General features: G+C 28.1%; 1 protein-coding gene across 1 annotated transcript in view; it reads right to left on the bottom strand.

Annotated features, from left to right (window-relative positions):
* The window catches only part of LOC106689129 (uncharacterized), a 63,805-nt gene extending 36,823 nt beyond the window's left edge, over positions 1 to 26,982 (bottom strand). Inside the window, exon 1 of the mRNA XM_014433939.3 lies at positions 26,806 to 26,982. Coding sequence (XP_014289425.1) covers positions 26,806 to 26,817 — 12 coding nt within the window. The 5' untranslated portion in view covers positions 26,818 to 26,982. The remainder of the gene's footprint in view (positions 1 to 26,805) is intronic.
* Positions 26,983 to 27,810: the final 828 nt, after the last annotated feature.

The raw sequence follows: 27,810 nt of genomic DNA, 5'->3' as shown, positions 1-27,810 counted from the left end.
TTAATGGTCTATTACTAAATGTACATTGTGTCCATGGAAATTTTAGTTATTAAGTTAGTAATAGTTAGCTACTTTTTACCCAACTAGATAAATAAGATCGATGAAACGATGAGGGGTTTCCACTGGAAAAATTATTTAAGAATAATAGCGGTTCCAAGTTACAATATTCTGTAAATTTTCTATTACTGGTCAAAATTTAAACGAATGTTTTTTTTTTAGTCTGGCAGAGAATTTCATTATTTTTCCAATAAGTAGTCATTGAGTTGTAAAGTTTTTGAGTTTTATATATCTTTTTTTCGATCATTTAGGATAGATATTTTTTTCAAACCCAGCCTTATTGTATAAAATATTCTATTCTTATGCCTTAGAAGAACCAGCTTTAAAAATTTTCAGCTCCGTATAGTACAAGATCCCGACGCATGAAATCCCGCCCGAAGAAGTTACAAGAGCAAATAATTTTAGAAATTATTTTCCATCATACTTAACACGAAAATGCTAATTATTTAATAAAGTAAGGAATTTTAGAATTTTAGGTATTTCTTTTGGTTTTTGCCTGTAAGTCCTAAAAGGTAGATCCTAGCGAAAAAGGTATAATAGAACAAATTAATGAACATTAAATTATTTGTTGGATAAGCACTATTTTGTAATAATTCCGTCAGGTGGTATGGTCTTAACTTCTTTTGATGGTATATAGACTTTAACAGACTAGATGTTGGAGTGCAAGGAACTACGGAGTAGATGGTTTATGACCAATAGCGATATGATAGTGAATCATCGTATGAAATGATTTGAGCAGTGAATTTAGAGGGAGAAATAGAATACCTCAACTGAATCAAAATAAAGTTTAAAATTACTAATTTATCAATAATGATTCGGCAGAGCCAAATAAATTCCACGGAAAAAATGGAGGTCACGTAAATACTAAAAATGGATTCATTTACGTTTTCGTTACTCTGAAGAAACCACAACATATCCAAAAGGTTTTAAAGAAAATGGGTTCTTAAGGGGAAAAAAGTAACCAAGAAAAAGATGCTGACAACAGAATATTTTAAAAATTACAAATACTAACATAATCTCTAAACGTGTATTATGTCAGATCTCCAAAAAAAATTTAATTATCTTATTCCCTTAAGTATTGGAGGAAGCAAGAATTGATATCTACTACATAAGCTTGTCAGTCGTTAACGAAATGGTATTCCATAACTTAGCATGGCTAGGTCATCGTAGCATACCCAGAACTTTCCGCTCTTAATAGTACGTAACTGAAGGTTATTCAACTCTATGTTAATAACTCAATATAGTTAATGTGCCGTATGCATTAATATGGAAGGCATGCTCACATCCATAAGGAAGAACTTATAAGAAACGTTCCTTACAATGGCCAAGAAAAAAACAAGAACAATTTCACTGATAAGAAAAGAGATAGCTATTCTTCCTCATATGTAAGAACACTGACATGTAAAGGAGGTTGATATAATAACAAGTGAATCCTAAGGGTGTAAAAGGTTCTGTGAAAGTGCCTGTTTGAACTTGCTCTTTTTTACTTTTCAGAAAACATTTCTTATTCCAGTTAGTTTTTCTCTTACTCTCCACTATTTGTTATCAAACGAGTAAAATACATATATACATATAAATGATGATTAATATTGTCCTTTAATTGCCAAGAAAAAAATCATTTTAAGGTAGTTTGCTCCCACTGCGTACTGGAATAATTGGTGGCGCTTATTTCGTTTTTAATAAATGTTCCAAATATGGGATAACATACTCGCTAAATCGGGCTTTAGGAAGCGGGTCGCCAGTTATCCCACCCCAATTTTTGATTACTTTAATGAAAACTATGTATAATTACTAGTCAAAACTGATGAATCTGCCAAGTATAGGTAGGGGGAATAAAAATAGCGGCTGTTTCGAAACATTAATTTTTTATTCGGAGCTCTATATCTTAAAAACTAACAACACTAGAAAATCTAAAAGAACATTATTTAAACAAGAGTAAATTTGATGAAATGTTAGCCCTAATAGAGCTATTTAAATCCAATAGTTCTCGAGATATAGCCTTTTAAAAAGCAAAATTTCATAAAAATGTACTAAAATATCAGAAGGTAGTTAACTTATTTTGAGAAGTCTATATCTCAAGAACTATGGGACGTACAGATGTCTATTAGCACTCAAATTAAAGATAAATGATTGTACTATAAAGTAGTTTATGACCTTTACCTTTCTAGGAATAGTAGTTTTCATGATATTTGCTAAAATAAATTGATTTATAGTTGTTCGGATAAAAAGTTTGATTTATGAAAAACTTTATTTCAGAAACTATTGGACGTACAGATGTCTGTCCTATTGAATAATAACATAATATATATAATAGTTAATAATATTTATCTTTGTAGGAGTATTAGTTTTTATGATATTCGACAAAATAAACTCACAAAATGTTAATTTTGATAATAAACTATAAACAGAAATATAGTTTAACAATTTAACAAAAAAATACGTGAATCTATAATATTGTTCAATAAGCTATCAAAGCACCAGGGGTGTGAGCATATACAACTATATGTTTTTTATACTAGGAAAAACCATACATGTCTCAAGCACAAACCAAGTCAATATTCTTACTCGGACACTAAATTCCATATTTTATATAACTACGAAACAAATGAATCAAAAATTCAATAAAAAATAAAGAAAAAAAAGATTGCATTTTTTTTTTCAATAAACATCAGCCACTATGCGGCCAACGCCAGGTCGAGACAAAGCAAGAACATAACAAGTACTGATAGAAAATAAATAACGAGTTCCAATGAAAAAAGGGGAGGGTGGGAGAGCTTACTTTATGGGTGAAAGCAAAGTTACATATTGGACTTGAAGTATTAGAAGAACCAATCTACACTGATAGCTATTCAGTCACCAGTGGGAGAAACGGAGTATGGTCAGTCCTATTTTCTCTTCTTATCATTTCATCGCTATTTTAAGTAGCTCACCTAAGGAAAGTTAATGTATCTTACTGGTCAGTGAATTCTCGAGAAAACTTCTGCATTTCAGCATATTTATTATTTCTAAAACTTTATGCTATGCGGACTTTCGTAATTCTGACGATTAACCAAAGCAGGAGAAAACAGTTTAGGATATTAGAAGCTGGCGGATATTTTTATGGAATCGAGTCAAAGAATCTTAGAAATCGTTCAGGGACAGCTTTAAATTTTCGTGTTATCTGAAAATTATAGTTTTTGCGAGAGGTACAGGTCGGAGTTATACGGAGTTTTTCTACAATCGAATGAAAACGAATAGTTTGATTATTGATGTAAAGTAAGGGATAGGAATATGTTTTTTTAAATTAATTTATCTATACAAAGTTATATGAATATCTATATATTTTTTATTTCGATCTCGTTTTTGCGAAAGTATTTTGAAAAAAGAAAGTTTATATGCCTAGGATTGTTAATTAATAACGATCTAGTTGTTAAACCTTTCGTTATGACGTGGTCGTTAGCAACATCATCACGCTTTCTGACTATGGAGATAAAGGATTAGGAATGATCATTTTTGGCAGAACGGTAAAAGTGTCCAATTAATTGATCATTAGGGACATTATTGTTCAACGTATCAATTTATTTTTTTTCAATCTTTGAAATTTATTAATTTTTTTAAAATATAATTTAACTGTTTTCAACTCATTTTTCTTTAACTTTACTATTATTATTTTATTTCCAACCTCGACAGAAACTTGAATGAAATAACACTAATTTTATTTTGCACGTTTTGGAGTTTTTCCAAAATTTTGCACGTTTGGATTTTTTCCGCACAAATCGCGTTTTACTCTTTATGAGCAAAGTTTTAATTTTTTTAATGTAAAATTTAATGCTTTATAGTACATTTCTTATATTATATATTATTGGCATATAGATTTTTTTTTTCCTTATTCAATTTATAGTTTAAAACTGACGAATTTGAGGTAAAGCACACAAGCATAGCAAAATAATAAACAAAAGTGATGAAAGTTCTATGAATAGTATTAATCAACCATAATTAAGTCTCTAGAATAAGCTTGTTACAGAGAACGTTTAGTATTGTTTTTAACTTGGATTTCTAGACCACTTTCATTCTTCCGTCTGAATTTGTTTGGTTAGTGGGAATATCAATTTTTTTTATATTAGATTATTACTTACGCAGATTATTTTAAATGAAAATCAATTGGTCTGATCAATATGAATATACTTATATATTTGTAATCAAACGTTTAATTTTTTTTTCTTTTTAGTTTTTTGTTTAGTGTGAATTCTAATGCAAATAAACTATTAGTAAGCTTAGCGAAGACATACATGGGCAATTTTGGGGTAAATTAAAAAGATAATTTTGCTGGGAATAAGTTTTAAATATTTCGTACTACATAATGCCTTGCTTATTTTTTCTGAGAATTAAAATTCAAATGGTTTTAAGAAGTTGAAAAATTTAATTTCAGCTTTCATAATAGGAATATAATATCATTTAACATAATTAATTTCTGGATATTTAATCGGAATAGTTTAATTTTTTATGTATGTTTTAAATGAAGTGAGTATTTAGCCAGTTTAATTTGATTTAAACAAGATTCGGTAAGTTTGTCATATATTAATTTCATAAATCGTCCAGAAAGGAGTCGATTATTAATGGATTTGTGTGGTATAAGCACATTTCGAGTTTATACTGCACGATTTTACACAAAGCAATACGATTAATATTGCTATCTGAGCCTCGCGCTTATAGAGGCCTCGGGTTGAAAATAAAAAAAAGTAAAAGTGAGTTGAAAGTTCTTCCTTACAGAGCAGATGAAATAAAAAAATAAAAAAAACGAACTTCTACAGTTCACAGATTATGCAAGATTATGTTAATAGGGAGAAAAAAAGGGAGTATACCTTATATGCATGCGATTTCGCATTAACAATTTACTGTACTATAGATTATTTTGAACTTTGTTTAAAACTATTTAGCCTGAAGATTGGTGCATAGCACATTCAAAAACATTATAATCATTAATAACATTGAACAAATTGGTTTAATCAGAAAATATAGTTTTTTTTTTCTTATGACATTATGTTTAGCCTAAGCCATGATTTATACATAAAAGTATTTTTATTTATTGTAAATTGATGATTAAGAGAGGAAAGTTATAGTGACTTTAAGGCCAAAAACTTAATTCATATTTTCTTGTTGGATTAAATCTCGACCATATCAATAGGTTGGTATGGTATTTTGTCGGATAACACTCCTTTTCTGCACTAACCAGAGTAATAAAGACGGTAAACCAAAGGAACAAACCCCTTTAATTATTTTTTCCTTTATACCTCAATTTTTTTTATGTGGTAAAAAAGTCAAACTATGTAAATAAATATATAATTATTTTTACATAAATCTTTAATATAAAATAAATAAAAAGTGGATAAATTTCACTTTTAAAAGCTCAAAATACCATAAAAAAATTAATTTGTTGAAAAAGGTTTTTAAAAAAAGATAATTTAGATGTCAATAATTTGTATGTCAGTGGACAGGTAAAAAAAAAGTATAGATATAGAAACATTAAAATACTTAAAATGAAATTTTTAAAATATTACTAAATCTATATATATACTCGTAAAAGTGAAAGGTTGAATATTTGTCCAGAATAAAGTTTTGAATAACGGTGCTGTGAATAACACTTTGGGTGCTGGTTTTTTCAAAATGTTCCCTTTCGCCATGGGATAACGAAATCCTCGAATTCTCCAATAGAAAAAAATTGATGCACAAAATTAAGGGCTTTTGGTTTCTAGCTCAAAAGTATGAGTTTTTCCACGGTTATTGTACACCAGTAGATTCGTCTCTTTCCGAGAAAGAAGTAAAAATCATTACTGATTCTATTAAGCTATATTATATTTACGAAAAAAAAAATAAAAAACGTAATGTGGCTCGGGGTAAAATAGGTCAGTAAATTTGTTTTCAGAAAAGAGCATTTCGTATTCGTTTTTATTATCGTCTCAAACTACCAAATACCTATTTTCAAAGAAATCAAAAATTAGTAATTTTTCCCCTCAATTTATTCGGAGGATTCTTTTTTTCTCTCAATGTCAATGGTTCATATACGAGATTATACCCCCTCCCTCCATAATCAACTGTAAAAATAAAAAAAAATGGTTCATATAATCGTTCATAATTCCTTTGCATTTTGAAGCGTTGGAAAGCTAAATGTCTGCTCTTCCAGCCTATGTCGACTACCTATTTGACCCTAACCACCCCATAAAAGAGCGAAATATAATTTTCTTATAGAGATAAAAATTCATACGTTTTATTTTATATCTCCGGTTATTTCTATTTTTTTTGTTTTTTAAAAAGGAATCGAAAGGTGAAAATATTAGACTAAATTTTTTCAAAAATTTGTATTCAAACGTTTCTTGAGGTCCTAAAAACGAGTCAACTTTGTTTCACACCTAACAAAAAAAAACCTTTTACCACACTTTCATAGGTCGGTTGTTCCGAATTGTTTCAATATAGTACTAATATTGAAGGATAGAGATGGTTATGATTTAAAAACTATTCATATTTCATATAGTATATAATTAACAGCCTTAGTCAGCTGTTATTTAAAAAAAAAAATTAAATGAAAAAATTACTCCGGTATATAAAGTTCCCTGGTTTCGGCACCAGTTAAACGTTTGTGAGCTCAAAGACGGAAAAAGAGAAAAGGGAGATAGAAATGACCAACACGCTTGTTACTCAAAGACTGGTTTTTAACTTTTTTTTTTTTTTTAAATTTTTTCCGATCCCTCGAAAACAGAATAAAAAACAATAAATTAGTCGTTGCTTTACGTATGCTATACATAAAGCAGGTTGAGTATTACCTTTTTCTACCTGTGGTACTTTAAGGTTACGATGGAATACTTATCTCGTTATTGTGAATGTGCCCGTTCTATATTGTCCTACTAGAAAATATCTGGTGGAGGGAGGCCTCCTCATGTTGATTACGCATAGAAGAGGGAAATAAAACAGCTAATATTAAAGACAAGAGATAATGTTAAAAATAATAAGAAATCAGTCAGGTGTCCAAAAAGAGTAGGGGGAGGGGGAGTGGGTGCATCAGAAGAAAGGAGTTATAGCGTAATGTTTACAAGGTTTTTGGAACCTTTCCTGCCATTCCACCTCGCAGGAAGGGGTGATGGTGTGATAGATCGGAAAACTGGATTGAAGGAAGCAAGGAGACTGTCAAAGAATTTAATGTGTCTCTGTGTGAAAGACTGACTTTTTTTTTTTTTTTTTCCGATCCCTCTAAAACAGAAAGAAACAATGAATTAGTGAGTGCTTTATAGTAAAAAAGAAAGGAAATAAATCGTGTTGTGTATTGCCTTTTACTATCTTTGGTATTTTAAGGTTACCTGTAATGTTTATTGTTATTTATGAAAAATCCATGCATTCATAGTTTAAACTGACTTTTATTTTTTTTATTTTCAAAACCTCATTTATTTTTCATATATATACAAACACAAAAATATATAATACATAAATAATATATATAATATATTTCAATACAATTTTTCTTCTTTTGCTTCTTTCTTGACTTTTATTGTGTTCCTCTATATATAATACATCTTCGATTAGCAGATCTACTCGATCACATGACATTGAAATAACAGCTGACTAAGGCTGTAACTTATACATGAGAATATAATAGATAATAAAATTGCCTTAAATATTAAGAAAAATCACCTAAATCGGAAGTTAGCTGTTAGCATTTTACCACACTCTGAGATATTAATAGTAAAAATTTCATTTTGTTCCTTATCGCATGTATTGGTTTAATTTATGTTACTAAATCACCATAATAAAGTATACGTAAAAAGTTTAATTTTAACTAAATACAATAATTTATATCAAATTAAATATTGTGATTATTAAATCTATATTCATCGAATACATAAATAGCGAAGCATTGCCGCGACAGCTAGTCAAGTATTCTGCAGGCTTTTGTTTGACGTAATAGCCACAGAAATTTCAAATTTCCTTACATTGTCTTGTCTCCTGCAGGTCTGACCTGGATATCCGTTATTTCTTTTTATTATTTAATCACCTCGCGATGGAGAAAGCTCTCGCAAATTATTTCAATATATAAACTCTTAGGATAAGACAAGAGGTGCATTCTGCCATTGTTGGCGAGAATCACGCGGAGAATGGGCATTGGAGAGAAGACAAAGCAGCGGGCAGTGAATATGAGCCGATCCCTTTGATAAGGTCAGAACAATAACACCCAACTGTAAGCTCCGGAACCCAACTGGAACTATCTATACTTCTTACAGTCGTTATATGTTCCAGGCTTAGTTCTGGAGAGAGTCCATGCACTAAATTACCTCAATTCAAAGGCCTTTTTATAAATCATGATGACCAGTTCATTAAATTAAAACCGAATTTAACCGACTTTTTCAGCATTATTTTTTTTTTGACTGTATATATTTTTTTCCTTTTCTCTTAGCCTGTATTTCAGTAATCAGTAATTTATCCAGTTTTGTAGCGTTAGGTATGGTATCTGATCTGATTCGTGATATGATTTATATCTCTGAAAACTCACCTGAATTAATTTATCAGGGTCAGATGCAATGTTGGAAAAACATTGTATTGATATGGAGTATGATAAAATTAATTTTTGTGACCAAAAAAAAAATCAAAGTTTTGATGACAAAAAGTTTTGAGACTTATTAGTTAAATAGCTTAAACTTTCAATGCCTACAACTACCCAATTGAAAGCTTTTTTGGAAATATTTTCCTTCCATAAAAATATTTCAGTCGGTGAACAGTTGTGAGGGCCGCAACAATTTTCGAAATATAAAAATATAAATAATGATGCATCAATTATTACAAGAGCTAGCTGATATAGCATGTGAATTTATAAACAAGGATAAATTTTTTCATGGCCTACACAATATATTTATAAAAATCCAATGGAGTTCAAAGTCATCAATACGTTGGCTCTAAAAAAAAATTTTTCCCTGAGTCAGTTTCTGTTTTTGACTTTTTGACTTTTTGTGGTTCATTAACTTTAATGGCCTAAAAAATGGCTTACAACGGTTTAAGGTAACATCAACTCACCAAGAAGATGATGGACGACTCGATACTGTATGCAATTTGTCTATTCTTGAATTTTATTTATTTATTAATAACGGGAAGATCTCTTTCTAAGTTTTTATTATTATTTTTTTAAATAATTGTACTACTCAAGACTTGAAATAATTGAAAGAGACAAATTATAAAATAAATAATTATAGTAATAATAATTGTAAGATTGTCACCTACTCTTTTAGTACCTTAAACATTTTAAAGCAAATTTTCATAATATAAAAAAATTGGGTAATATGTTTTTTATTGATTATTTTTTTAGTTAATGATGAACGATGTTCGGATTATTAAATCTCTCCGCTCTCTCCTGGTAAAAGTTTTTTTTTGTCTGGCAATTATTTATTTGAAAAAATGGCAACCATATTTGCATCCTAACCATAAGGAAATTTCAAGTTCTTCAACCTCTCCGGGTGATTTAAAATGTGCTAGTAGGAAGATAATGAGGATTATTTTAAAGTAAAATTGGCGCAGCTATATCAGCCCAAGCTGGTCGGGTCCATGTCTAAGAAGTTGCAGAGCAATTACATAGAATGGCTCTTGTCCTTTTCGGTGTATCATTAAAGTCGGCTGTTATTAAAGCCTCAGATACAAATATGTCGGCAAATGATTGCTGGTATTCATGTCGGCAAACACTCGTTTAAAAACTTTGCCGGTGTAGGAAGAGAACGCTTGTTAAATAGTGTTTAGTGCATCAACTCCCAAACCTTTTTCGCCGCTGCACCTTTGTGTGGCTGAAAACTATTTACGGCACTATTATCCATAAAACTATTAGTACAAGAGCCCAAGAGCAGTTATCTCAAGCCAATTTTTGATTACTTAATTGAAAACTAGGTATAATTACTAGTCAAAATTGATGAGTCTGTGAAGTATAGGTAGGGGGAATAAAAAATGGCAGCTGTTAAAACGTTAAAAATAATAATTTTTTTATTCGGAGCTCTATATCTTTACAACTACCAACAACAATAGAAAATCTAAGAGAGCGCCGTTTAAAGTAGAGTAAATTTGCTAAAATGTAAGCCCTAATAGAGCTATTTATTGAATGATCAGTAGTTAGGGAATTTATTTTAAAAAATCTATATCTCAAAAACCACTTGACGAACAGATATCTATTAGCACTCAAACTAAAGCTAGGTTAAATTTGCTAAAATAAATTGATTTATAGTTGTTCGGACAAATTTTCATTTGCCAACTTTATGGGTACCTTTAATTATGGAAAAAATAATCTTCATAGTATGCAGTTTCTTCATTTTTCATTCTCAAACGACAAATATAATTTATTAAAAAATGAAAACAGTAATATCTATTCTTGAACCTTGAAGTATAGTATGCACACCAATCCAGTAGAAATGTAAAAGAAACTGAGTTGACCCATCCTACTTGGCAGACGTTTTTTTAACTCAATCTAGCCAATTAGAATAGTTGACTTTTGGGAAAGGTCCAGGTCTTAATAATCAGCCAATCTACTGACATAATAGGTATGCAAATTTATGGATAGAAACAAAAATTATTCATAAAATTAAAAGTAGTTTTGGAAAATCGAAATTTATAACAATAATTTGATACAACAATATATAAACACATACACTTAAGTTTTATTTTGCATTCATAATTATATTAAAACAGGAATGAATTATTAATCGTATCCGGTCGTTAGCTGTCAATGAGGACAATCCAAACACTTTTCCCAAAAATTAGGTGCTCCAATTAACACCAGAGAAAGTAAAGCGCTCGACTGTAGAGGAATAGTATTGAAGAAAGGAGCTTTTAATTGTTCATACCAACCTCTAATCTTGGTTTTTATTACAGTTATTTAGCCAGCTATCTCGCAATAAACTGGTATTTTATCATAAATTATGAATTCAATTTATGCATCAAGTTGGTGCTTTGATTGATCGAGTAGAATATTTAATCATCCTTTAAATATACGTTAATACACTGCTTCTCAAAAAAGTTTAAAATTACCTCAATCTTTTGAGAAAATTCCAAACAAGATGAAATAAATAAAATAAGCTATCAAATAAAACATTATTATTTTAAAAAATGTACAAAAAAGAATATAATTGTAAAGGAAAATATTACAAAAAAACAAAAGTAACATTCAACTGGTCCGGTTAAATGAGGTTGAGTATAAGGAGTCCCCAACCTTTTTTTATTTATTTAATTTATAATCTCACTTTGAAAGAAGATGGGCACGGGACCTTCTAATTTAAATTATTGCTTGAAGTACCACCAATGGGTGGTTTCTTTACTTATTGTATTTATTATTTTGTACAGTTGCAAATTACATTAAATAAATATTAAAAAAATGTCACTTTGAATAATTTACGTACCTTTTATAAAATACTAATTAATGTTTAAAATTGACGAAATAATTTTACTCATTTTTTGTTGTTTTTTTTTTTACATTTTTATATAAATGAATGGAAATACTTAACTGAATGGATAAAAAATTAATAACTTGTTGCTTAACATATATTTAGGGCCATCCGTAGCTCAGTGGTTAAGCCACAGTCTAACTAATTAGAGATCTATTGGCGGTGCCGGTTCGAATCCGGCCTGGGACATTGACTTTTTTCATTTAGTGGCGGTCCCACAATAGATGGATTGTATTGGATTTTTTTAGGTATCGTTTCCGTACAGTTTTGACTAAATAGAACTGTTGTATTCTATTTATTTGACCCGTAATATACATCTCTGATTAAAAAATATATACAAAAAGATCTACCGTAACTACCAGTACAGTGGGATTTAGTATACGTAGAGTATATACTTGGTTCTGTTACCGATGATCTAGAATAAATACCTTGGAGAAAGGAGTATAATGGAGGAAGAAGTAAGCTGGCATGGCTATTAATGGAACAAAATTTGAAGGTAATAAAAAGTTGATCGAATTTATTTAACATTTTTAAATTTATTGTCATATATCTCGAATTCTAACTGACTTAGTAGAATCTGATATATGTTAGTTGCATTGCTTTATATCTTTTTGATACATTGAAATTTAAAGTTGAACGGTTAAGTACCGGTGCTATGAACAATTTTCTTAATTTTCATCCTAAACATCAAGAATCGCGAAACATATTTGTACAAACAAAGAATAAATTGTATGTTGTTCTGTTAGAAAATGGTCCAGTTTTTACCTAGACTATCCAAGGGATACATTAAATATACTTTTTCAAGTTCATTCAACTTTGTTCCTAAAGATCCCTCTCTATCTCCTACTCTGTTTACTATTTACATTAATGGCCTTCCCCTCCAGAAACACAACTCCCAATAACATATCTATGCAGATGATTTCCAAATATACCTGTCCATCCCGCCTTCTGGCCTATTATCAGCCAAGGAAAAACTTCAAGAAGATGTGGATGGGATTTGTGAATAGGCGAGAGCTGACAAGTAGAAGCTGAATGTGGAGAAGACAAATCTTAATAGTCTCCAATCACCTCCTTAAAACTGTTTCTAATATTCCTACTCTGTTTCTACATGATTATCCCATCAAATTTTATCCCACCATCAAAAAGCTGGGAATAACCTTCGATCAAACGCTTTCCTGTTAAACTATGTATCCAATATCTCCCGTCGTACCTTTTCCACTTTAAAAGGTCTAAATTACCACCACCTATTTCCATTTGAAAAGCGGCTCTGAAAGGCTCCTAGATACTTCTTTAATACTTCCCCACTTTGAATATTGCTGTACGGTATATGGGGGCGTCTCTGGGGGACTCGAAATTAAAACGTTTGATAAATTGCTGTGTACGATTCATCTTCGGTATCTTAAGTTTCCCGTTTTTATATGCAGAATTGAAGTGGCTTTATCCTACCTATCGTCGTAAGTATTTCCTGGTATTTTAGAAAGTAACTTAAAATTCTTTTTTATAACGACTATTTATTTGCTTTGTGTTTTTGTTTATGTATCTCAGAGGCTCCTCAGCCCATATCTGTCTATCTTTCTTTCTTTTTTATTCTAAAGGGACTTGTCCTGTAATAAAGTAAATATTAAAATATTGGTTTTCAAAACATCAGGAAATCTACATTTTGTAAATTTATTTTGGAAAATTTCAAGGAAACAACTACTCCTACTTAAATAATAATTATATACTACTGTATAGTCTATTCTTCTAGCATTAATTTGAGTGGTGTAAGAAATCTGTTCGTCGTATACGACGTTAGCTATAGCTGAAGCTATAGTTTCAGAGCTATAGTTTTTTGTATTATAGTTTCGGACATTTTGTCAGAACCTCCAAATATGGTAAACGTTATTAAATACTTCATAGTACATTAAACTTTAGCTTTCATTTGAGTGATAATAAACAAAGATATGATTTTTCCAAAATAAATTCAATAACAACTGATTTTTCGTTGTGAAATGAAACTTTTTAAAAACGTGTATCTCGGGAACTATTAAACGTAAATAGCTCTATTAGACTCATATTTTAGAAATTGTACTCCACTTTATGATGTTCTGTTAGGTTTTTTAGTGTCGTGGATAGTTTTAAAGAGTATCTCAGGATCCCGAAACAATGTAATAAAACCTTTGATCATTCGGCGTTATTACTCATAACGTTATTACGTTCAAATTGTTAGATATAACTGACTATCAGTATCTATTTTATAATCCTTTGTCAATACTGGAGTACAATGGAAGTCAGTTCCCATTGTTTTTAATAGGCAAAGCCTTTTTTCCTAGTATTATTTAATTGTTGTTCAATGTTTGATGCAAATCAACCATGAAAGCATGAATTTTGGAAAATTAGGATTTGAATTAACCAAAATATTTTTATGCTCAAAATAAAATGTTTTTATCACAATTAGAGAATTCGATGATGTTCAAAGTTATAGTTCGAAATAATATTTATGAATTATGTTTTAATATTTGTACGAATAATATTCTTATAATTTTAATTAATTTGTTTGACTATGTAATATTAACACTTTTACATATTTTTTAATTTGTATATCTTCCTTAAAGTTCAAAAAATAAAAACACAATAGTTCTTAGTTTAAATATAGGTCTTCTAGGACGTTTCAGGCCAAAAAACGAACTTTGGAACTTCGGAACGCTAAATGCAAAGAAAAAACTCAAATTTTTCATTGATAACAAAATTAACACATTTTAAGTCAAAATAATTAGACCAAAACACATGCATAAAACAAAACTTCTGTGATAACAATTAATTCTTTACACTTTTTATCTGAATATTGGTAATTTCTTTGATAGATTGAGGGATGATAATTACAAAATAACTTGAAGATACGAGAATTTAATTGCAACCAGTTTTAACAAAATAACTGGTACAGAGCAGGAAGTGGATACCATAAATAATATTTGACAAAAATGTTCCAGTGAGAAGTAATAAATTTGGGTGGGTAGGGATTTCGGGCCAAAATCCTTACCCACTTAAACCCATTAGTTGTTAATTAATCTCTCATCCTTATTGGACAAGAACCCAAGAGGAGAAAAAAGGGAGTTATTTCACCCCAATTTTTTATTACTTTAATGAAAGCTATATATAATTAATAGTCAAAATTGATTTGATTGATTGAGTCTGCCAAGTATAGGTAGAGGAATAAAAAATGGCGGCTTTTTAAAAACGTTAAAATAATTAATTTTTCATTCGGAACTCTATATCATCAAAACTAGCAACAACAATAGAATATCTAAGAGATCATCATTTAAAGTAGAGTAAATTTGCTAAACTGTAAGCCCTAACAGAGCTATTTACGTTCAATAATTCTCGAGATATAGCTTTTTAAAAAGCAGTATTTCAAAAAAATGATGTAGATAACGTACTGAAAGATAAGTAGTTAGTGAATTTATTTTGAAAAATCTATATCTCAAAAACCATTTGACGTATAGATGTCTATTAGCACTCAAATTAAAGCTAGTTTGATGGACTATAAAGTAGTTTAATACTAGATTAATTTTTATCAATATATTCTTGTTTGAGAGTGGTTTAGTTTATTTAAAAACAAATTTGATCCTTTTTTTTCAACTTTATTCTTGATTCTAAAATAGTTTAATACGTTTACCGTCGTAGGAGTAGTAGTTTTCATGATATTTGCTAAAATAAATTGATTTATAGTTTTTCGGACAAATTTTCATTTGCCAAATTTATATTCATATGCGAATATCATAAAAACTACTATCCCTACGAAGATAATTGTTATAAACTACTGTATAGAAAGTTAAATTTCCTTTATTTTGAGTGCTGGCAGACATATGTGCGTTTTTTGGATCCAGAGATGTATTATTTCAAAAATCAAACGTTTTGAAACAGCCACCATTTTTTATTCTCCCTACCTATACTTGGCAGACTCATGAATTTTGACTAAAATATAAAAATTTGAGTAAAAATATACATAGTTTTCATTAAAGTAACCAAAAATTGGGGTGAAATAACGGCTCTTTTTTTCTTTCCGGCTCTTGTTCTATTAACAATCCCTGATAATCCTCCGCGGCATCTTAAAGAAGATGGCCACAGGATCTTCTAATTTAACTAGTTTAAAATCTTTTATCCTTTCAGTTACATGGTCACTTACTCAAGCAATAGCTTTCTTTCTTTTAAATCGACCGATCTGAGCCGATTTCAGGGTCCACGAGTTCTGAGGGAGAAGTTTCCAGTTAACCACAGTGCTTGCTGAGGCTACGGGGAGGGTTTCACTTTTTATGGTCTGAGGTTTATTCCTTCAAATGTATACACAGGTACATTGTTAAAGTGTATTTCTGAATAAATCAACGGAGCAAGAATTTCTAACAAACAAAAATAAATATTAGTCGAGGTATACAGTGAAGAAATTGTTACAAAACTAAATATGTAAAACCTATTAATTTGTTTTTCCCGAATGTTATGCAAGGCTCAACCACAAAATGCGATCAATTCAGTTTCGACATTAATGCAAGCAACTAAACAATCATGATTGTTTCTTAGATCTCTTCATTATGATGTGGTTGATTGATTTTGATGTCACTCATTTACGAGTTATACCGTACTTGAAAAAATAAATAAAAAACATCTGCCAAGTTACCTCACTATTTTTAACAAATATATTATTACATACCTATTGATACTTCAAGGTTTAAGAATAAATTTTATTTATTTTATTCTCGAAACATGGCTACCAAGAAAAATACTTTATGGTATGGTTAAGATACATTAGTGGTAGGAGATTGATGTAATTATTATTGAACTATTTTTACGTTACTAAGTAACTTCACCCCAAATTTGGGCCAAGTCATACGAGCTGTTTTTTATATACAGGTATGACGAGGAAAATACATTAAGGCATGAGTAAACGAAGGTAGTTGACGAAATGTGATATAATCGAAATCTTGCTAACTAGATACCAGTCTTTACAATCCCTGCACGTTTCATTAAAAACCTTATATAAAATATATTATATTTGTTTAATTGGTTTCGTAAAAAAAAAAAAAAAAAAAAAATGTATCGACCTAAAGTGCCAGATCTGGTCTATTGTATTTCATATTACCTACAATTTTCTCTTTTTCTATTTAAAACAAAAAAAAAAATGATTTTCTTTTTCATAACTTAATTTATATAGTATTTAATTTTAGAGAATGATCAAAATAGAGCCTAGGTCCACACGAAATCGCTAAATTTTGTTATCATTAATTTATTTTTTACGCGAAAATCTAAATAATTGACCAATGATAATTATATTATAATCTTGTTATATAGATAACCAAATTTGTTATCTAGAATGTAATAGTGTATTTACTTTATTGTTACTTAAATTTAATTTTCTTTGTCTTTTACATAAATTAAAGAGAATTTGATGAGTTTTATTTTACTTTATTTTTTATATAGATTCATATTTTTATCTACACAAATCATGTTAGCATTTTCTATTATTTATATATTTCTTTATTATTATTATTTTTAATTATTTTTTTTTTAATTCAGTGTAGTTATCATTTACGGTTTTCTCCATTTTTTTTTCTTTCTTCTGTATTTGTTTCTTCTATTTCTGAATATATTGCATGAATGAATATTTGAAAAATAATATTTAATGTCCTTAATTTGTGACAGATTGCTTTAATTCTCTAAATAGAAAAAAAATAATAATGTATATGTTCTATTCTGAGGAAACAATTTAGCAAGTATTTTTTTACCTAAAGAAAACAATTATATATCAACAACAAATTATGTAACAAACTTTATTTATTGCATCAATTAATGTTGCTTACTGTTATGGAATATACATTTTTTTCTTTCCAATTTTATTTTATTTATTACTTTCTTTCTTAATATTAGCCATTGTATTAGCTAATATATTCTATTATAGATCAATAGCCATAATGATATTGGGAATGTTTGCAAGAGAAAAGCTAAGTCAATATCTCCATCGCTGGGGATTGCCTTATATTTTATTAAAAAATATATATCTTCCTTACTTTTTATTAGGAAAGAGGAAAAAAAAAGCCAAGAAAACTTACAACCATAGTTTTACCAAAATAATAGATAGAAGAAAAACATAAAAATAAAAAACGACAATAAGTACCAATTTCTGAAGAACAAATTCCAAAGACAGTGTTAGTTTCTTCTTATTCCTCATCTATTGCAGTGTATTTTAAAGATTAATATTCCAAATAAAAATACTCAACAGGTATAATTTTATAATACCATTTTATTTATTTTTACTTTAGAATTTTATTTCTCTTATACGGTTAAAATAATGAAATAGACGTTTTAATTAGATTGAAAACATTTTCTACTAATTTGGTCATCTACTTTTCAAAAAAATAAAAAGGAACAAAATTACTAAATTAAATCATCACTTTTAAGAATTGATGATTAAATAAGGGGGAAATATTACCAAACAGAGGAAATTTATTTAAGGAAAATTTTTTTTTTTTTCTCTGAATGTCATTGATTTCATTTTCATATTGACCTGAAAAGTTGGAATTTACTAAAGTTTGAATAGTTATTTTTACTGTTTCTATTTCTGTAGAATATGTATATAAATATATATTTTGATCTTTATAGAAACGATTCAAGAATGTTTTAAGACAAAAAATTGATTTCATTGAACCCCTTCAATTAAGTAAAAAATAACATCCTGTTCCTGCTACTTTCTTCTTTCCATTTTAGATAATCAAGTATTTTTATATAATTTAATTAATAGTTTGTACAGGTATATTGAGTTTTTTCCTCCTTGCTCACTTGTTTCACTTACTCTCTCTCGCTTCGGTGATTTCTAAATTAAATGGGCGATTTTAATTTACAAAGCCTATCTATATATCATGAGAATTCTTTTACTTATTATTTAATAATGCAATTTCAGTATAATATTACTGTTTGAGTTCTTGAAGATGAACAAGAATGTTTGTTGTCAGTGAGAGAATAAATAATACTTCATAATTTACCTTGACCTTATATTTCATTCACCTTGACCAATCATGGGTCACAAAAAAAACACGCTCATGCTTGTATAGTATCCTAATGATACAACTTAAAAATAAACTGAAGAAAGGTGAATCACGTACAAGCAATTCCTTATTTTCTGTGGTTAAGAGAAAGTCGTGTGAATGCTTCACTTGAGGATAAATAAGGGGCTTATTGAAAATAATGAGTGTCATTTAAAAGTTAGTGAAATTCAATTTCGTACATAATAAAATTACATTCAAAAGATACCATTTACAAAATAAATTTTTAACATAGATTTATATATAATCTTAATATTTTCTTGAGACTGGTAATTTTTTTTAAATAAATAATTTAAATTCTATCCATTATAGTCTCAAAACCTTTTATTTCACTTATAAGCCCGACGTTTCGGCCAATCCGGCCATCTTCAGGGACAAATCTACTTAATACAACTTTAAAATTATATAATTTAAAAATTTTTAAACTCCATGCAGGCTATTCTGCCCAGGTCAAAAACATCAATTTCTAATTAGTCAATATTCACTTGAAATAAAATCAAAATCATTTATCATCAAACACTATTCCTTAAAACTTTTATCACAACAATTTTGTTTTTATTCTTTTATTGGTTTTTTAAAATAATTTTTTTATGAATACATAGAAAAAACTCTTCTATTTCTAACAAATCCAAAAAAATAGAATAAAAAACAGATAGGAAGCTCTAGATACGACCGTGATTTTGTTGTTCAAAATTGTACTTATCGGTTCTGAAAATAATTTTTTTTTTCTTTTCGGTGGTATTTTCAACATGAAGGTTCGTTGGTGTCTGAGCCAAAATTTAACCCCATTTTAGTCAACAAAAATATACTTAATTAGTTTACTTTAATTTGACCAAAATGGAACAATTTATTTATGTTGTATATTTCCTTTGATTTACTGTAAATAGATATATACTTGTGAAAGAATCTTGTCGATATCACATTCCAAATTTGAGATATTAAGTAAAGCAGTTCCAGCATTTTTGTTTCTCATTTTCTAGCACCATAGGACGGGCATTAGTTGAACAAATCGATTTTTTTTTTAAATTTAATTGAAATTGGTAAAGGACACAGTCTTAGTTACAAACAATACTGAATTCATAATTTGTTATGATTTATTTTCGGCTCTTTTTCGTAATAATAATGCAGTCTCAGGAACATTTATATATTATATGCAATAGATTTAATTTTAGAGTTAAAATAATAAATTTCATGATGATCCAGGTCATGAAGGTATGGAAGGTGTAATGTACTTGCAGTGAGCGCTACTAAAGAAGCTTGTACCATTTTATGTTTTGATACACCCAAATTATATATGTTCCTAAAGCGAATTTCGTGTCCTTTATAAAAAAAAAATAAAATAAAATAAATAAAAATACATATAACGAATAATCGGTATAGACGGATATCATAAAAACTCAAAACAAGAGTAATGGAAAATTTAACAATTTTGACATCAAGAATAAGTGAAAATATGAAATTAGAATAATAAGGCTAGAAATCGTTCATCCAACACTTAATAACAGGTACTGGAAAAAAACCACCAGAACGAAGTAGTTGCCATAACAACAGCTCACGATTAAATCAATATTAGAGGAAAATAAACTTGACTACAACGTTAGAGGCATTTTAATCGATTTCTAAGATGATCGTAGGTTACTCGAGCATCTAAGTTTAAATTGTCATGTTATATAAAATTTAAAAGTCTATAAATAATTTGGATGGCCCCTCAAATGTAATTTAGCAATTAACGACTCTAAATTCTTTGAATAAACCAATTAAATCATTTTTATTGATTTGTTTTACCATCTGATCTTCAAACTTTTATATATTTTTAAAATCTCATTTATCACTTTAGTTAAAAATACAATAGTTAATACATAATAAAATAGTAGATTATGAACCATTGTATTTTTAATTTTTAACCTTAAGGCAATACATAAAATTAAAAAAATATTAAAATATTAATGTTATGGTGGGTGATACATTACGTTTACATTGGGTTATTTAAAATAAGTTTTTTTAATTTCCGTTTAATATTATATGAATGATCTAACAAAAAAACTCAAATTCTCGACTTCAGCAAATTTCATAGCTTACATGAAAAACCTTTAATTCCTATGAATAAAGTGAATGTTGTGTGACTAAATTATGTTTTCAAAAATAAAAAATGCGAGTTTAAAAACATTTTCAATAAATTTATTTGCATTAATTTTCTATTGATATAACTTGAAATGGACTCGGAGACGAGGCTATACGGAACACACATAAATACTTATACATTTTCTATTAGTGTACCGTAAAGATAGGTTTCTTTGCTAAAGAGTTTGAACTTTTTTTAATTTTCCTTAAAATAAAAATGAAAACTACTCGTTCACATTGTGTGATATCTATGCGTTAATTTTTTTTCAAAAAGTAGATCAAAGTGTATAAAGAATACTTTTCACCACTTTTTAATATTTATTATCATCAAATGGGTTAATACCATTGGATGGTGCAATTAAAAAATGTTATAATCGAAGAAAATAATCACTAAAACCACTAAAAAGTTTATTTTTGTTTGCAAATTTTTTGAAAAATATTTTTCTTTTGTATAGAACAAAAACCAGAGTGACTTAATAAAAACATATTATTCAATATGAATCTAGAACAAAATAAAAAAAAAATAATGTGTTATTGAAACTAAAAATAAATATTAATTTTTCATAATTAATATAAAATCTTCTGAACAGGATTTTCATTTGAACCCTTCATATGTATTAAAGTGATACCAATAGTAATTATATATTTCTTAACAAAAACTTCTTTTTAAATTTGTGTATTTAGAATATTAATTGTTATTATAGATCCAAAAAATGAAAACTCAATTTAATTTTATATTAAATATTAATTTCGTGTATGTATAGAAAATGGAGAACTACATTATTTAATTCATAACTATTCAAAGTTATTGAGTGTCAGTACCTCATAAAAAACAATAACTTTAACCACATTCTTCAAGATTTAGAGATGGCTAAAAAAGTCTGTGATAAAGAAATTGTGATGATCATAATTAGTACTTATAAATAATTGTTTTTAATTATTTATTTCAATTACGAATTAATTATTGTTATTTTAATTAAATTTTTATTTCAAAAGTATTACTGCATCAGAATGGTATGTATTGGTAATTTTATATATTAAGTAATTTTACAAAGTATTTTTCTTTTGATTTATACCACTTATTTTATGTTTTTTTATATTTTTCATCAGAAACTACGATTTATTTAACGAAATCCTTAAAAGCCACTCTCACTTAAATTGCATAGGTAGGTCGTTAAACGCATCTTGCATCCTCAAACCTGGCAGCATTTCACTTTAAGCCAACGTTTGTAGAATAAATCTTATAGACTGAGAAAAACACCGAGTAATAATAATACCCGTTGCATACTAATGTTACATCTACTGTTTACTTAAAAGAAATCGTCCATTCTATTCAGAACGAAAAATATCTCCTATAATGTGAAGTTGATATTTCCATTACAAATAATTCAGAAATACATTGAAAAATAGTTTTGCAGTATTACTTTTAATGAACTATAAATCTGAAATGAAGTGTGATCTGAGATGGACAGGTCCAAAAGAGAAAGGTCTATTGAAGTAATATTTGTTAGTAATAGTTAGCCGATTGCTAGTGATTATCAATTACCAATACACCATTAATTAACAGTTTGCTAATTAATAAACTTTAAATCATCGTTAAAATTATTAAAAAGTTTAATAAAAAATTAACTTAACATAACTTAGAAATGGCTTAATCATAAATTTTCAATTGATATAGCTTATAAACCGTTCCTTAAGTTTTTCGCCGTGGAACCTTATTGGAATAAACACATTTCGTAGCACCCTTGTTGGGCGAAAACAAAGTTGTGACACAATCGTCCTTAGAGTGGTTGATTAGGTAAGAAAAGAAACAAACAACAGTGCAAAGTAAATTCTAGAGTGCGCTGTATATTTGCTATTTTAATTATATATATTTTTTTTTATTTTGAATTTTAAATTCGGCTCGCAGCACCTATGGCATAATCTTGTAGTACAAGAGCCTAAGAGGAGAAAAAAGGCAGTTATCGCAACCCAATTTTTAATTACTTTAAAGAAAACTATGCATAATAGTCAAAATTGATGAGTCTGCCAAGTATAGGTAGGGGGAATAAAAAATGGCGGCTGTTTCAAAACGATAAAAGAAATTAATTTTTTATTCCGAGCTCTATATCTTAAAATGTATCAACAAGGCAAGAAAACCTAAGAGAAGATCATTTAAAGAAGAGTCAATTTTCTAAAATATGAGTTATTTACGTTAAATAGTTCTCGATATATAGCTTTTTAAAAAGCAACATTTCTTAAAAATTTTGTATGGAACGTAAATGAAAGATCAGTAGTTAGTGAATTTATTTTGAAAAATCTTCATCTCCAAAACATTTGACGTACAGATGTCTATTAGCACTCAAATCAAAGGTATTTTAATGAGCTATAAAGTAGTTTATGACGTTTATGAAGAATAGTATTTTTATGAAATTTGCTAAAAAAAAAATTGATTTATAGTTGTTCGGACAAATTTTTATTTGCCAAATTTATATTCATATGTGAATATCATAAAAACTACTATCCCTACGAAGATAAATGTCACGAAATACTTTATAGTAAGTTGAATTTCCTTTATTTTGAGTGCCATACTTTGATACCATATATTTTTTCAAAAATCCAACATTTTATACAAACTACTAGAAATTATTGGCTGGGCAAAAATTAGTTAAAAATAAATATATAACTAAATAATCAAGGATACGATTTTTAGTTATTAATAGTTAATTGATAAATAAATATTATATCATGACAATTTGGTTATAGTTTTATTTTTATCTTTTTTTTTCCCAGCTCTGGTATAGATTGCATTTACAAAAATGCGACAACTAATTTATTTTTCCTTTCAGTTTAAGACAAATTAAATTAATGATTGTTTGTTGAGCAGTACCAAAATTTCAGGCAAAATAATCAATTTTAAAATAACTTGTATTCATAAATATTCTATATAGATTTGAAATATTAATTTATATATTTAAAGTAAAATAAAGTAAATTTATTCTGAATTTTAAATGAGCTACTTCAAAATAAACGTTAATAATTATTAATATCAAGATTGTTTAGATATAACACAGATTAAATAAATTTGCATTTGTTCTAAAATTTTTTAACATTAAAAGTTAACGACTAGTTATAGTGACTTCAATGTTTTTAAAAATCGAAAAAGCAACAACAAGCACCGGAATATTATGGGGATAAGATGAAAATGTATTTATTTTTGTGGTTGGATCAGGGATATCTTAGTTTATCTGGAATATTACAGAATTTGTAGGTAAACAATAGATATTAGAGTATTTGATGGTTGAAGTGAAGTGTGTTATTGGACAGATTACATAACATTGTGGTAGGCTTTTGCATTAATGAATGAGTTCTTACAGGAGACATGTGAACTTACTCCAGATTGATGAATCAGAAAGCTTCGTAAATTTAGAGTTTGTTTTATGCTGATAAATTTAATTCAAATTAATTTTCGTTTAATTAGGTTCTTCTTCATTCTATCCCAGGAAAATGTTTGTAAAATATTTTGTCTTTGAAAGAAAAACTCTATACATGTATGCATAATGTATATATTTAAATTAAGTAATTTTATTTTATTTTCTGACTTTTCATTTCGTTTTAATAAGTTTCAGAGTTGGGCAATAAACGTCTTGAATCTAGGATGTAATCAGTCAACATCGTCAAACCAAAAATGTGAAATATACAGCTCATACTTATATTACACTATATTGTATGTAGGAAGTAAACAACCGTAAATGACCTGTATTTAAAATAATTAAAAAGCTTAAAACAATAAAATGCGAACTATGGACTCTAGAATCGAAGATGTTAAATTTACATTATAATGAAGAAACTCAGCAACCTCTTGCTAGACGATCAACCCCCACCAGAATGTACCAACTGTCGGCAACTGGCCATCGTCAATTATATTCTTGTGAGATATAAACTTCAAAGACTTTAAGAAGAAATAATGGAACTGATTATCACGCCATACAAATAGTATTAGCGGGCACAAAACTTATGGAACATAGATAATAATAATGAGAGGTATTTAATAATAATAGTTTATGTATTTATTATAAATAAATATTTAATAATTATTTTTATAAATATTTATTAATTATTTTTATTATAATTTAGATTTAATAATATAAAAGAAACATATAATTTATTAAAGCCTATGTGCATTTGTATTTTATAGGAGCGTTGTATATAAATAATACATAATGGTAAACGTTTATAAATAATTACAGAAGGTAGTAAAAATACAAATTGTTGTACTTCAACGCATATATATTCCATAAAACCGTAATAAGGAATTAATTATTGACAATATTAAATATTGTTGTTTAAAGTAACGTAACGTCGTTAAACTTTTATTACATTCTTCATATACTTGATGACCATTTTCTTGGTCAATATATTTTGATGATTGAAACATATGCAAAGTTGGTATATTTAACTTTTTAAAATGGTCTACTTGTTGATTGATCTGTTGATGTATTTATTAACATACCAAAGCGTTGGTAATATATAATTAATTATATAATATTATTATTATTTTATACATATACATCTTATCCTCTTTATTTAGTATAGACAATAAACAAGTTCTGGATTTTAGTTATATACTACATACTCAAATGTCTTAAGTGTTGAGTACGATTGTTAATTTTTTAAACAGTAAACAAGGCAATTTTTTTTCGGATTTCCTTGAAAATTCTTGAATCGTTCAATGTATATAAAATTGTTTTGATGAAAAAAATCTTTCGGTGGAAAATTATGTTTCAAACTTTGAAATTATGCTATATATAACAAATAGATAACAAATAAAATAAAAAAACAATATTTCACAAAGAATATATAAAAAATAGTAAAACATAACAACAATATACCAGGAGAAGCAAAGTATTTACTTATGTTGTATGTAGTATGTATTTAAGAATTAAATAGCTAATTTTTTTTTTGTTTCAAACTCGGTTCATTCTTAGAATGAATAAAATTAATCATGGAGGTCTGCTTCATAAGATACTACATAAATCCTAAATAATAGTTTTAATTAGGACTTCTTGAAAATAAAACTAATATTTTGATCTTTTTATTTGTTAACCGGTTGCTTTATATGTTCTGTATGTTCTGGCTAGAAATAAAAAAAGCAAAACAGTTTTTGTGAACCAAAAAAAGAAAAAAAAAACTGCAACAAGAGAGAAAACAATTTTCTTATGAAGTAAATAGACATTTTATATTGATTCTAAAAAAAAATAAATAAATTGCATCTTGTCTGTTTTGAATATATTGATGACCAGTATATATTTTATTTTGCCAAATTAAAACTGACATCACAAAATTATTTAATTACTTATTAATTAATCTTTTTTTAGTTTTTTTATACATTACTTATTCAGTATATTACTTTTTGTCATCACATAAAACATTTATGTAGACCTGATTTTATTATTTATTTTCACAGATTAGAAATAGTTCTTAAAACATCTGTGAAGTTGAGCGATATAATCTTTGCTGTTTATCAACAATTTATATTTAGAATAAATATTAATAACATATACGTATAAATCACTATGAAGCTTCATTCGTCGTAGGATGCTGGTTTATCTTTTTTCAATTTTGAAGGTCAGCTTCATAGCGTACTATATCCAAAAATTAATTTTTGACACAATCATGCTATATTTATGTCATTTAGTCGTTTTGGAAAATATAAGTAATGTTTTGTTTTTTAGACTTCATAAATAATTAAATATATTGTTACTCGCAATAATTTATAAATGTTTACAAAATTACAAATTAGATTAAAAATAAATAATAATACCTTTTTTAACTGATATTGGCAACAAGAACTGTACTACAACATAGGAAGGGTTTTCTATCAATGTTAATAAATTCAATAATGGGAAATTATTATTTAAAAATTGTTCCTGAAGCATTATGTGAAAAGTAGTTAATTTTTTATTGAATTTGTAACAGCTATTTGGCAATGTAAAATTCAAATTTTTAATAAGGTTTGGCGTAGATTTTTAATACGTCCAAAAAAAATTTTACTTTTCAGAGGTTACATTTTGATAGAGAACTCCACATTTTTTTATAAGTCGCCAAAACAAAACACTCTTGAATATAATACTGATGCTCACCCGTGAATCCATGCTGTATGATAAAAACTTGGCTGACGAGATCCTAAGACGTTATCAGCTACACGCTAAGACGAAGCGAACATGGTGTAAAGAGGGACGGTACCATTGTTGGTACGACGTGCCGACGAAGAGGGTATCCGGCACTGGACTGAGCATCGGGACTGCCCCCACTACGCTCCTAGCCCAGCTCTCACTAATCGCACTCTGTACACACATCCTATCTCCTTCTAATAGATTTATATCGCACTGGTCTGCATTCCCTCGGTGGAATAGTGGAACGGTTGCCTGCAGGTAAGGTATGGCTGTCCATCGGCGTTAAGAAGAGCGTTCGTTATTTTATAAACCTAGCTAGAAAACGTTAGTGTTATACCTCGAGTACCTCTTACCTACAATTACTCTTTTTAAATTAATTTTTACTTCCTCAACTACTAAGACAATATAAAAGAATGGCACTAAGTAGAAAAAGAGTTTTCTAGATCTTAATTAGTAATTTTTATTTGATAAATTAGAAATAAATCAGTTATTTTGTTTTAATACTAGTATATTATGTTATTTTAATACAATTATATCGGTGAATTATTTTTAACCTGACTTTATTATGTGATATGCCCATACGGTGGCTCCTTCATTAGTGTACTACGTTTGGCAGTGAAATTTATACTGATATTTTAATGGAGAGAGATGTGTTCATTGCCAATATGGCTAGTAATAGAGCTTTATAAAAAATATTTTATTTTAATTTACTCGTCTTTAACCAAGTGGGGTACTTTAATATATTGGGTCCCTATATGATTTATTTTCTTAACAACTTAGGTTGTCAACAGAAATAAACAATATATCATATAAAATTATTATTTATTTATTATTTAAAAAGTAACAAACAATTTTTAAAAAATTGGACGTTACTCTGATCACTACAGTTATGAGAGCCCTATATATCGCAGAGCTATGGGCCAGTGGAAACAAACTTAAAACAATAAATAAAAAAAATTAAATTTAAGTTAA

The sequence above is a fragment of the Halyomorpha halys genome, unplaced genomic scaffold (genome assembly GCF_000696795.3).
Source record: "Halyomorpha halys isolate HHAL.00 unplaced genomic scaffold, Hhal_1.1 Scaffold1282.1, whole genome shotgun sequence".
NCBI lineage: Eukaryota > Metazoa > Arthropoda > Insecta > Hemiptera > Pentatomidae > Halyomorpha > Halyomorpha halys.
Note: the sequence above shows the minus strand (reverse complement) of the source record. Positions and strands in the feature narration are given on the sequence as shown.